The sequence below is a fragment of the Marmota marmota genome, unplaced genomic scaffold (genome assembly GCF_001458135.2).
Source record: "Marmota marmota marmota unplaced genomic scaffold, marMar, whole genome shotgun sequence".
Classification (NCBI taxonomy): domain Eukaryota; kingdom Metazoa; phylum Chordata; class Mammalia; order Rodentia; family Sciuridae; genus Marmota; species Marmota marmota.
In genome coordinates this window covers 8,838,606-8,852,407 of record NW_026000222.1, presented here as the reverse complement: position 1 = coordinate 8,852,407, position 13,802 = coordinate 8,838,606, and the positions used below count along the sequence as shown (strand labels likewise).

Here is a 13,802-nt window from a genome sequence, read left to right as displayed (position 1 = left end):
TATAGCACTCTTGGATGCAAGACTTAATCTGAAAAACCTTTCCTCCAAGAGCTTTTAGAGGACCTCTTGAAAACTGAGGGAGGGAGTGGAGGAAACTCACATTTTCCTTTTCTTCTTTTTAAATTTTATGTATTTATTATGGTACTGGGGATGGATCCCAGGGCCTCATGCATGCTAGGCAAGTGCTTTCCCACTGAGCCACATCCCCAGCCCTTTTTGGTTTATTTTGAGACAGGGTTGCCCAAGTTGGTCTTGAACTTGGGATCCTCCTGCCTCAGGCTCCAGAGAAACTCACATTTCTTGAGTATTTTTTCCCAGGAACATTAATTAATTAACATTAATTAATTCCCTGCCCACACCCAGGCAAAGGTACCTGCTTCAGCTGCTCCATACTCCTGAGGGCACTCAGGTCCCCTTTTCTAGAGTAGAGCCTTTACCTGACCTTACAGCTCAGTGTGGATTGCAGCTTTCTTCCCCAGACAGCCTCTGCTCCTCAGAGCTGACTGATTTTTTCTTTATCTCTCCATCTCCCAGCCCACACCCTCAAGTGCTGCTCAAATTCAGGATCCAGTTGGGAGGTGTGCAGACAAGGCCCACCCTGGCACCTGGGATGTGCTCCCTGAGAGGCCTTTACCAATGGGTGTTGGCTGTGCGGCAGCCTGACCTGCTTAGAACACTGCTTCTCTTCATCGCAGCCTCCAGAATTACATTATTACCCACAGATCTGTGAAAAGCAGAGACAAGTCATTTCTCCTAATATACTCTCAGTTTTCCTGGAAGTTCTGTTGTCTTGCAGGAGCCGACTCACAGGCCGTATATCAAGATCATATTTCTCCTTATGACGCCCCTGTGCTATGGCTTCCAGTCTCATCAAAGCCGTGAAAGCTAATTTTACAGCAGTATTTCTGAACATGAAAGAAGGAACCATGCATATAGTTTTGGCCACCCGAGGCACCTCGGGGGCTGCATTTTGCATGAAGGCCAACCAGACCCCTTCAACACTCTGACTTTGGGGTGCTGGGAATATGGGGGCTTTTCAGAAAGTTTAGCAGCATTTTTTTTTTCTGGTTTCTTGAGCCCAGACTTTCAGAAAAGCCCCCCCACCCCAGTGTCTCCCACTGCCAACCCATCTTCCACCTGCTGCCACAGAGATTTTCCTACAACCCAGATTGCTTCTTCTTTTTCCTTTAGAAAGAAGGTAGATCTCCATCTGCTTGTGGCTTCCAAGGACTTTTCATCTACGTCTAGGGCTCCGCTCTGTAGGACATCCGTTTTGTCCCAGCCACGCTGAACAACCGGCCCCTTAGAATAGGACTCCCTGAACTCACTCAGGCTTGACTTCTGCTGTTCCCTGCTCTCTGACTGCTGTCTTTCCCACCTGGGCCTCTTGAAATCCCACCTAACTCTCAAACCCCACACCCTGAGGCCCAGGTAGAGATCACTGGATGGGATCATCATTTACTTGGCTTCATCATTTACTTGCTGTGTGACTATGGGAAAGGCACTTCCACTCTGAGCCTTAGTTTGTACACCTTCAAAAATGAGGACTGCGTCAAAGGATGTCTAAAGAAGAGAAGACCAAATCCCCAAACAGCTTTCACCTTCCAGCGCAGTCCTCTGAACCACTGTTCCCTCCCTTCTCACCCAGAGCCAAGAACACACTGAATTACCAGAGCTAGAGAGTGTTTGTTATCATCCCACTACACTTGGAGACTTTAGAGGTCAAGGGCTGATGTCTCATGCCTGGCACTTAGGAGCCACTTGGATGAGGGGTTAGTGTATCTCCTTCTTCACAGTGAGACCTACACAGGGCCATTGCTTCAGTGTGGTGGTGTGGAAATAAAGATGCTCAGAGCTCAGAATGAACCAGAACTATAGGGTCTTAAGCATGGTACATTTTATCTCCTACTCTGGAAAGGAAGGATGGTAATGTATCTACAGAGACCACCCTATCTCATGGGGCTGCTCAGAGGATTCAGTGCACTACTGTGGGTAAAGCCCACGATCAGTATTTTTGGGAGGTCAAGAGCTTTTGGTTTGGACCCTCCCCAACTTTGGCCATGACTCCCCGGGTGAAACCTCTGAATGCTGGTTCATCGGTTTTGAAGACATTAGGAACTGTGGCCCAACTGTCTCCTGACCCAGGGGAGCAGTGTGACTTTCACACCTCCTAAGCACTTTCGTTTTTATAGACAGCTTTTTCCATAAAATAATAATACACGAATTATATTTTATGATGCATTGGTATAAAGATGAATATAATCCTGGCTGTGTTCATTCTTATATGTTGCTTATTATTCCGCTCATTTTCTTCCTGCTGTTTAAAAAAAAAAAAAAAAAAATTCCTGCTGTTAAAAAAAAAAAAAACTGTGGCCCCAGACACTAAAGCCACAGATCCTGATGCGAGTGTCAGAATCCTCTCACCTCACCAGCACTGTTTTCATTTTTCCAAATGTCTTTGCAGTTGTCAATGTCATGCTTTCTAAAGTGCCTCTCCCTTTTCAAGCAGAAGCTGCTCTGAGTGATCAGGAAGGCCCGCCCCTGAACCCTGCCAGCCCCGCCCCTGGCTGCAGGCCCCGCCCAATCTAGCCCCAGGTCTAGACCCGCCTCTTCCGGTAAGCTCCGCCCCCAGAGCCTGCCTAGGCCAAGGCCGCTCTGCGCATGCGGGTTCGGTGGATCCCTGCCCGGGAGTCTCCAACTGGAAACAAACCTTCTCAGAACCATGTCGCGGCCTTGTCAGCTTCAGGAGACCCGCAGGTAAACCGCTCCCGGCCTTGGCACCTAGCCGCGCTCGCAGGCCTCCTCGATTGTCCCGGGCGCCTCCCAGGCCTTTAGCTGCAGCAGAGTTTGCGGTTCTGGCGCCCCGGGCCATTGTCCTTGCACCTGGGCAGTGCACAGCCCCAGGCGCTCCACCTTCCCCTCCAGGAGCTGACCGGCCTCAGCCAGCGTGATTCACACAGGCGCAGGTTTGCTCCCGACTGTGGGGACAGAGCGCTTTCCCCTTTGCAGCCGGCTTCTCTCTTCTGCCAACCGCGTCTCCGCAACTAGACCTCAGGTCCTCTGATGACCGCATCGTTCCCTGATGGCTAGTCCCTTAGTGACCTAGTAGCTATTCCCTAGTGTCACTGAACCTGGACGCAATCAGGTTCTCACCTGCCGGGCTGCTGCGAGGATTCTGTGAGAAAAGAGTGGGGAGCTCCTGCTGCCAGCCCTGCCCAGAGCTGCTGTTGGTGTTTTCCTGGTGATTTTTCCAAGGGCCAGCCCTACAGTGGACAGACATGTTTTTGCAGACTTTTACCTCCATTGATTCCACTGGTCAGTTCTGGGGGCTTCTTAAGAGCTGCCCTTGGAAGGGTCCTTCCCCACTCCATACTGGCCCCTTTCCTTTTCTGGACAGAGTCCTATTTGCAGGAGACACTCTGAAGTCCTTTGCCAGTGATTGTTTTCAGGACGTTGGTCGTTTTTTCAATCGATGGTGTTGCCCAACCACATTAGTGAGCACCCTGCCACATAAAAAGAAGCATAAAGTAGCAAACAACTTTTTATCTGATGATGATGACATTGGTAACCAATCATTGAGCATCAGCTGAGTGCCAGCCTTAGTATGTGAATGTCACTTAATCCTCATAAGAACACTCAGGCATGTCACAGATGACAGCAAGGGTTAGAGAGGTTATTTCTGTACCCTTGTTAAACCAGTTCTGGCTAACTTACACATCTGATTTTGCTCACTATGTAATACAGCCTTCCTACAGAAAATTAAAACCAATGTGTTCATTTTCTAGGGCTGCCATAACAAAGTACAGCAAACGAGGTGGATTAAAACAACAATTTATCCTCTGGTTCTGACGTCTAGAAGTCCAAAATCAAGGTGTTGACAGAGCCACGCTCCCTCTGAAATCTCTAGGGCATACCTCCTTGCCTTTTCCAGCACCTGGGGGCTTCTGGCATCCCTTGGCTTATGGTGGCATATTTCCAGTCCCTGGGTCCATCTTGACAGGCCTTCCCTGTGTGCACCTATTTCCATGTTGTCTCCTCTTCCTTACAGGCGTAAAATCACCAGGGAGATTGTATCATAAGACCCTTTGCTAATTGTATCGGCAAAGATCCTATTTGAATAAAGTAATATTCTGAGTGCATATGAATTTGGGGGGAACAGTATTCAACCCAATACATAAAAAGGACTTGTCAAAAGGACCAAAACAAATCCCCATGAAAAGGGCACCATTTGTGGTTTTATCCAGACACGAGTTCATTGTCAGGGGATGGTTCTCAGCATACGTTCCCCTATTCTGCAGCAGCATCTGCAACACCCTTTCTTGGGAGTTTGATAAAATGCTAATTCTCAGGCCTCACTCCAAAGTTACTGAGTTATCAGTAGGGGTAGACCCAGCAGACTGTGTTGTGAGCAGCCTTCTAGGTGATTCTATGGCTTCTCAGTTGAGAGGCACCATTACAAGACTTAGGGTATGGTACCTTGACATGAGGGCCAGGAAAGAGAAAATGATCTAACCTTATAATGACCTTCTTAGTAAGCTCATCTTGTCTGAATATAATTATGGATTTCAAAGTTCAACTTCTGCATTATTGAAAAACCATTTTACCATTCTTTAATTTTAGATTTTTCAAAGTAAACTCATGTTCTTAACTCTGTGCTTAGTAGTTTTTTGCTTCATTCAATCTTACCAAAAATCATGCTATTGAAATACTAGTATTTCTGCCACGTTGTTGACAAATCCCCTGAGACTCAGAAATGGTAAACTCCAAGGCACACAAAAGGATAAATATAGGCAGGACTGAAAACTTTCTGCCATAACTCTGGTTACTGAAATGTTTGGTTTGTTTCCATTTCAGAAACAATTTGATAGATGATGCGAAAGCCCGCTTGAAAAAGCTTGATGTTGGGACCAAATATGATCACTTATCGTGTCACAAATACTCCATCCTTTTGCCATTATTGGTTAAAGAAGGAAAACTGCACCTGCTGTTCACCCGCCGGTCGGAGAAGGTAAGTGAACAAGAAGCTGTTGCCATCATCTCAGGATGTCTGAACACGGCATCAAGTTTTGCTACTTGTGCACAGTTTGAAGACTTGATTCTCCAATGAACTTTCAAAATCATGATGTTGGAAGGGTACAAGAAGCCACCGGATGGGGCTTGGGGGAGGGGGAGGTTTTGGAAAGAAAAATAAGGAATTTAGCCAGCATTTAATTTAAAATATTTTTGACTAGGGTTATCCTAGTCGTGGTGCGTTGACAGTGTGGGCCAGATGACTCTGTTGGGGACCTGTCCTATGCACCGTGGGATGTCAGGCCTCATCCTTGACCTCTGCTCTCTTGATGCCAGTAGCACACACACTTCTGTGGTGGCCACAACTGTCTCTAGACCTTGCCTGCCACCCTGGAAGGGATATGGGGGAGGGATAAAATTATCCCTGCCAAGAACCACTGTTTTAGGCTGAGCTCACCCCAGGGATGATGTGAAATATTGGAACGTGCAAGTTAGCAGCCGCGGCCCTAAAGCCAGCTAGCTGCCCACATGGAGGGCAAGCTCTCTCCTGGCCCGTGGTGTGACTTTGTCCTAGTTCCTTACCCTCTCTGTGCTTCTCTCTCTTCACTGTAGAATGAGGACAACATATTAATTCCTCCTTCGAGGGGCTGCTGTGAGGGTTTCACGGGGTAATAATTGCAAAGCACCTAAAACAGCCCTGGCACTTGGCAAGAATTCTGTAGTGTCAGCTGTCATTGTGTCAAGTGGCAGACATGGCCTGAAATTTAAGATAAATGATTTCACTTGAAAGGAAGGTTGGGCTGGGAATAGGGTTTCTGGCTTACCCCTGCATCCCTGGGTGCCGTCATCCTGCCTTGCTGTTGGAGGAGGAAGAATTGGGGAAATGGAAATTTCAAGATTATCCAAGTACAAAAAGAAATGGATCATGATACAACTGGGCTTTTTAAACAGAATGATGGAAAGTATCTTGTTAGAAAAGAAAGCAGAGCTGAGGTGTTTATTGCACACCTGTGGACTTGGAAGGAGACACATGTGGATTCTTTCTGGTCTGGGCCAGACATTAATGACACAAACACACAGCAATAAAAATCCTGAGGTTCCTGAGGGAGGGGCTTCACAGGGATCTGTTCCCAGGTCTGCCGGTAAGCACAGGCCTGGCACTTAAATATATTGTTTGAATTACCAGACAGACAATAACATAGAAGATCTAGGTAAGACCAAACCCTCAAGCTGGTAGGTCTCCTGTTGCATTAAGAGGAGTTCTGCCTTTGTATGGGAGCCCAGGGCAAGCCTTAACAAAAAGAAAGAAAGAAAGAAACCCACATTTTCAAGTCCTTCCTGCTGATGAATTGGGAGCACCACAGGTATGGCTCCCATAGCCACCTCCTCACACATGCTGTCATCTGGGCTCCTTCTGAGAGCAGGGAAGGGAAGGTGTGGTCCTGCCTTGTGACCTCACACCACCCACCCAAGAGGTCTCAGAAAGCACAAGAAATAGACCTCTGGTTACAGCACCTTGAAAAAAGTGATTTACGGTCAGTATATTTAACTCCAAGGCAGCTGGTGACACGGGCACACTAAAATCTGTATTCTAAAACTAAAATTAAAGGTTTATATCACAACATTTGTAGGGATAAAGTAATGCTGTCCTGACACCCCTTCTCAAGACCATTAGAACAACGAGGTCGCTGTGGTGAGTGAGCAGGCAAATTGGCAAATAAGATCAGGCTGCATCAGCTCCAGAATTCATTTTGTTTTTTATGTGGACCTGATTTTAAATGTATGTTGAAAGCATCTCAAGGAGATCTCAGAGCATACCAGCTCAACTCAAGTGGCTTTGTATGCCTATTCCAATTAATAGGGAGTAAAGACCGTTTGGGATCTGTGCTAACTCTACTCTTAAGAAAATTTTATGCTGTTTTGAAATTCCAGATGCCTTTTCTAAAGCTGACTCTTCACAGACTGGCTTTGCTAAAAAGGACTCTCAATGCAGAAGCTCTCAATCTCTTCTTCTGTAATACTATAAAACTTTTATTAAACAAAACCTTATGAAATTCTACTCAGAAGCCAACTAAAGTTTCAGCCCAATTTCCTAAGACTTCAGTCTCTGTGCTGTTCTTGAATTTTCTCTTGCCTGTTTCAAGCCCCAGAGAGCTGGGAAGGAGGGTGGGGAGGAAGGTGGGGGAAGGGGATAACGCACAGCAGAGCCCTGAAGCCCTGAAGCAGCGGCATCGTTCGTTGCCCAAGGCTCTGAGAGGAGTCTGGTGGACAAGATGGACCCCAAAAGGAGAAAAGGAAAACACAGATGGCAACAGCCATCATGGAGGTCTTCTGGCATGCCAGAGCTGTGCCCACTCGACTGCCCTCTTTTCCCTTCCACACGACACACTGGGCAGTTTGCAGTCTCCTTTTAGGGGTGAATCCTGGGGTAGGAACTGCTCCAAGCTGCAGGGCGAGTGGGAGGGCACAGATCCAAGTCATGTGGACAGATGATGGGAGGCCTCTTCCCCATCCTCCAGGAGGAGTCTCCTGGGATCCCAGTTATGTGACTCCAGGGAGCCAGGAGCTCTGGCAATGAGTGCCTCACAGGGCATCTCTTGCCCAGGCAGCCAGATGACGCTTACATCAGATTCAAGTAGATTTAATTTCAACATATGAATCTTGGGGGGACCCAGGCATTCAGACCACAGCAGGCATCTTGTTTGTTCTTATGCAGCCTCATCAGCCCCAGTGCTAAGGATGCCATCATGAGCCCTGGGCGGAGCTCCTAACCTTGGAGAGACTTTAGGGCTTCTCATGGTGAAGTAGCTAGCACAGGCGGGACCCTTTTGCACATACTTCAACCACGTCACCATGACACGGTTCTGGGAGGGGCACACAGTTGAGATGCGGCCAGGAATCTTGCTGAGCTGAGGTCTCATCGACAGTTCAGTGCAGAGGACACTGGGCACTGCATGGGGGTGGGCATAAGGGAAATTAGGGTCAGTTTTCTGGGAATTTGGGTCCTACAGAAGCCAGAAGGGTGGAAGGACTGTGCCTCTATCCCTGCTCAGGACGCCACAGATGGAGACATATTCTCTTCTCAAATTCTCCTAAGGTGGAGAAGGAATGGAATTGGGGATGGGGTGGAAGGGGCAATAGAGGGCCAGGAGGGACCCCTGTTCTTTTACAAGATACACAGAGATGCTGCCACAGGTTTCTGTTAATGACTCCAGTGATCGTATTTTCTGTATCCTAATAAACTCTTGATGAATTGAAGGTGTGCTAATTAAGAACCCAGGTGCTAGAATTAAACCTTGATTTACATTCCAGCTCGTTGTGTGAACCTTGTCAGGTTGTGGAACCTCTTTGAGCCCTAGTTCCCCTGTATGTCCATCCATGAATAGATGTGTGGACAGACTGAAACACATGTGCATAGTCGTTGCGCCAAGGGAGAAGCAAAAAAGCCACATAGGACTCCATTCACATAGAACATCCCAACTGGAGAGACCCAGAGACAGACAGGTGGCGGGTGTTGGGGTGAGAGGTGATCACCTCTTAACAGGTAGTGGATTTCTTTTTGGGGTGATGACAATATTCTGAAATTAGATAGCGGGTGGTGTACCACACTGCCAATATATTAACTATCACCGAGCTATTCACTTTTTTGCGGGGTGGGGAACCAGGGATCTAACTCAGGGGCACTCAACTACTGAGCCACATCCCCAGCCCTATTTTGTATTTTATTTTAGAGACAGGGTCTCACTGAGTTGCTTAGCGCCTCTCTTTTGCTGAGGCTGGCTTTGAACTCGCGATCCTCCTGTCTCAGCCTCTTGAGCCTCTGAGATTACAGGCATGCTCCACGCACCCAGGAGCTGTTCACTTTTAAATGCTTTAATTTTTTATTATGTGACCTTATTAAAAATACTTTTAAAAAAGAGTGGTTTATAGAGCTGAGGACCCAGGGAGGAAAGTCCTTGTTGCCTAACACGCGGTGAGCACTTTAAAGGACTTGGCAAAGTGCTCCGTGAGTAATTTTGCCCTTTATAAAATTATCCTTCCTTTCAGCCTTTCTCCATCAATGTCAATCTGTTTGTGTAGGTGGTATCTTTTGGGAACAGGTAGAGGAAAATTAGCTGTGAGGGGAATTCTTTAGAATTTCTTTTTCTTTGTTTAAGGATTCAAAGAAATACTTTTCATGCTTTTTCTTGCTCACCATCTAATGCCCCCGGGTAGGGGTGGTGGGCAGAAGCTGGGTAGGCATCTCTTGAGTGAGGGAATGGTGCCACCATGAGATCCACACGTCACCTCTGTTCTCTCCATGCCTAGCTAAGAAGGTCACCTGGAGAAGTTTGCTTCCCTGGAGGAAAGAGGGATCCCACGGACAAGGATGACATAGACACAGCTCTGCGGGAAGCGCAGGAGGAGGTGGGGCTGCGTCCTCAGCAAGTGGAGGTCATCAGCCGCCTGGTGCCTTATCTGTTTGACGTAAGGATTCTCATCCCCTCCTGGGTAGCCAGGGGATCTGCCGCCTCAGGATCCCACACTCCACCAAGTGACCCCAAAGAGTGCTGCCCAAGAGTTCACAGACTGGGTTCTTGGGTGGACTTTGTCATTTGTGAGCCCAGTGGCCCCAAGCCAACCCTTCTTTCCCTCCCCAGAAGTGAAAGGGTTGAGCTTCATCAGTGAGTTTCAGACCAGGTGCTGTGGATGCTTCAGAATTATTTCATTAACATTCAATTCATATTTACTTTGTTCCAGGATACATTTATTTGGAGAATTTGCTTTAAAAAAAAATACTCCAGTGTGCTATGTAACAAATATTATCCCTGAGGAAACCAGGGCATTACCTTTACCCTATGGGTACTTGTTTTTGCAGTTGAGCAGAGCCCTGAGCTGGCAAGTTGTAACTGCATTTTTGTTTGACTCAGGATCTCCTTGATAGTATAAGCTAAAACAGCATAGACAAAACCAAAAGGAATTCATCTTACATCACTGTGGGACATCTGTCACAACTAAAGAGTCAGTGTTAGTACACGATTGCTAACTCAGTCCACGTTTCATTTGCTAGCTTCTCCTGCTATCTCTGGTCTGTGGAGGGTCTCATCTGAGATACCACATTGGATTTGGTTTTCACGTCTCCTTGGTCCTCTGGTCCATGATGATTTTTCAGACTTATGACTTTTTTGAGGTGCACTGGTCAAGTATTTTTGTAAACCATCTGATGTTTTTCTCAAGGTTGAACTGGGGTCATGGTTTGGGGGAGGACACTGCAGCGCTCAGGTGCCCTCACCCCAGGATAACAGACGTAGATTTAAGTTTTTTTTTTTGTATTTGATATATATTGAGCTTCCAGGTATATTTTTATTTCGAAAGAATGATCCCATTCTGCTTAACCGCTAAAAAGCCAGTGGCTTACTTTGGCTTTTGTTTTCCATTTGGCTTCAAGTCTGGGTGGAGTAGTGTTGTGAAGGTCAGTGATTCTGAGACTTTCTCTTAATTAAGCCCATTTGAAAAACAGGAAGGTTAAGGTTGTCACTCAGAAGAGGTTAGACTGGAAGAAGCTCATGGCTGCCCAATAACTGCATGCACGGTCTTGTGTGTGTGTGTGTGTGTGTGTGTGTGTGTGTTTGTGTGTGTCTGGGGCAGGGTGTTGGGGTGGGGGAGGGCAGTTTACATGGGATTATGTAAGAAATGTGTAATTTACTCCAGTTGTGTCACCCTCCCTCCCTTCCTTCCTTCTTTTTTCAATAGTGTTTTCTACTGCGTACTCTTTTTCAGTTGATTTTTGCAAATCCCCTAGCACATTTTAGGGATTTATTTCAGAACACTATTGAGACATAATGTTTAAGAGGTCCCCACGCGAGAGCAGCTTCACTTCAAGGCCCTCGGGAGCTACTGGGTTCACATGCATGGGTGGGTGGGGCAGTGTTCACTTCTTGGGAGACGATGGGCTTACAGGTGAAAGGTTTGTTGGGCTCCCATTCTGGAGGTCTCGGTGGAGGACCTTTCTTTGGGCCTGTGGCAAGGTGGGACATCAAGGCAGGGTGCAAATGTTGGACAGGTACTTGCTTCTTGGCAGTGGGGGAGTGAACAGAGGAAGGTGGAAGAGACAGAGAGCCACAACCCCTTCGATGCCCCCAATGACCTAACTTCCCCTTAAAGCTTCGGCCACCTCCTGGTAGCGCCAGTGGCTGAGGCCCAAGCCTTCCACCCGGGCCTCTGGGACTCATTGCAGACCCAGACAAGCACAGGACTATGTGGAGTCTTCAGGGTATTTCCAAAATGTCTCCATTGAGAAATTGGGATGAACAAAGGCTGTAAAGAAAGGTGTTGGGTGTGAACGTGCTGGGGCAGGTTGTTGTGTGTTCTAGCCCTTTCTTACTCTAAGCTGTATCACAAGAAACCCCATTTATCAATCACTTATGAGCATAATCTGATTTGGTGGGTTTTTGTTTGTTTTTGTTTTTTAGTACCAGGGATTGAACCCAAGGGTGCTTAGCCACTGAGCCACATCCCAGCTATTTTTTATTTTGAGACAAGGTCTTACCAAGTTCTTTAGGGTCTCACTAAATTGCTCTGCCTGGCTTTGAACTTGAGATCCTCCTGCCTCAGTCTCCCAAGCAGCTGGGATTACAGGTGTGGACCACTACACCTGGCTCAGTGGTTTTTAAACTGGAGTGATCTGGAGCAATCTCCCCCCATCCTAGGGACATTTGGTGATGGCTGGGGATATCTTGGGATGTCACAACTGGAGTGGGTGCTGCTGGGTTTCCCCTCCCCTCCCTCTCCCAGGCAGGCTGTGGCCCTCTGGCCCTCTTACCAGCTCCTGTATCCAACTCAGTCCTGGCCTCAAGATTCCCAGGACGGAGCATCTTTCACCAAACAGAACTCATTCATTTGCAAGCACTTGTGGATATAAATAGAAATCCCCCCACCAAAATATAAATATGTATGTTATGAAAAAATAATTTATATGTCATTATATATAAAATTATATATCTTATATAAGACATATATTACATAATTATATAATATATCTTATATAATTATATATATAAAATCATATATATTATGTAATTGCCCATAAATGGAAATATGCCACAACTAGTATGTCACTTTTCTGCTGATGAGAGAGAATTCCTTAGTCTTTACTGCGAGGGAAAGGTATTTATACATTCTTTGCTGCATAGTATTCTAGCATATGGCTATAACCACAATTCATCTAATGTAAATATCCAAGAACTGAATGAAGACCAGCAACTCTAGAGGCCAAGGCTGTTGCAAGTAATGCTTCTGCTTTGTTCATGCATCTTTTCCTGCTGAGAGGAATTTATAATGCAGATACACTCACACACATGCAATTCCTAAGCCACAGGGATCATGTTTTTGTAAGTGTCATTTTTACACTATTCTAAACAGATGGTACCAGTTTTCATACCAGTTTATGTTCATGACACATAATGTTTTCAGAGTCATCTCACAGATGCCTCCTCAGGTCGGGCAGACACCCACCATTACGTGAGGGATCTAAGTTTGCTTCTAGAGCAAATTCTTCCCCCTTCACTACCCAACTTTGTAACTGATGCCCTTGGCTTACCTAACATAGAAGTGGCAAAGAGTTTGACATTTGAAACAATATCATTGCCCTTCTTAATTGGTGTATTTTGTTTTCTGCTTTTAGAAAGATACACTGGTAACCCCAGTGGTGGGTTTTATAGACCACAACTTCCAGGCCCAGCCTAATCCTGATGAAGTCAAGGATGTGTTCCTGGTGCCACTGGACTACTTCCTGTATCCGAAGGTCCACTCCCAGAAGTACATCACACACTCTGGACATGGTTTTATTTTTCATTGCTTTGAGTATACAAATCCTGAAGATGGGGTGACTTACCTAATCAGGGGCATGACTGCAAAACTTGCTCTATTGGTTGCCTTAATTATTTGGGGGGAAAAACCTAACTTTGAGATAGAATTTAATCTCGATGATGTCATAGCATCTTGTGAAAAGTCCTTCCTTCATAAATATGCTACAAGCCAGCTGTGACTTACTAGATCAAAATCCAAAAACTAGCCATAGGTCTCCGGGGTGAGCTTATGCACAGAGCATCAGAAAACACCAGGTATAGGGATCAGACAGATGTGAACGACTTTCCTGCATATGAAAGTAAAATCCTTGCCTTTTTTCCTAGTTGTTTTCTATTGATATCTATCTGGAAGAGCAGAAGTCTTTCAAGAGTGGAAAGTGTATTTACAGTGTCATTTGATTTCCCCCACAATATGCTAATGCTTTCTTAAATGCTTAAGAGAGAGGATCTGGCACATAATAAGCTCTTGATAAACGTGACCATGTGGCATTTGTCTTATGTGTAGGACAGTGTCCTTTTTAGTCTGTTGTTAGATGTGGCTGAAGCTTGGTGGCTGTCAGCACCTGCCCTCCCTTTCCTCCATGGCAGGTGCCCCAGGGGGCAGCAGCATTCCCCAGGATCCCTGCCATGAAGTGGGCCTCTGGGATTTCATTGAGGCCAGTATGATGGAGGTGGGCGTTGACCCTGAGGTTGTCCCCAGCTTAAGAGACAAGCCAATTTCCCTATTCCACTCTGTCTCTTCCATGAGCTGTTCTATGGGCTTCTCTGCAACCCAGTCTTCACTGTATAGATAAGGAAAATTCCAGGGGCGGGTGGCAGAACCAAAAGATGGTCAGAGCTCAGATCTTCGAATGAAGCAATCGTCCCACCCACACTGATGCTTGGGATGTGTTCCAGGAGGGAAGAATAAAATTCTATCATCACTCTGCCACTGGAATTTAGGGT

The 13,802-nt window shown here is 46.3% G+C and overlaps 1 protein-coding gene across 1 annotated transcript; it reads left to right on the top strand.

Annotated features, from left to right (window-relative positions):
* The first annotated feature begins 2,605 nt into the window (after nt 1–2,605).
* On the top strand, nt 2,606–13,180 carry Nudt7 (nudix hydrolase 7). The gene is made up of 4 exons (XM_015496048.2): nt 2,606–2,757; nt 4,855–5,008; nt 9,319–9,477; nt 12,674–13,180. The coding sequence occupies exons 1-4, from the start codon at nt 2,723–2,725 to the stop codon at nt 13,034–13,036; spliced, it is 711 nt and encodes a 236-aa protein (XP_015351534.1). The 5' UTR covers nt 2,606–2,722; the 3' UTR covers nt 13,037–13,180.
* The last annotated feature ends 622 nt before the right edge of the window (nt 13,181–13,802 follow it).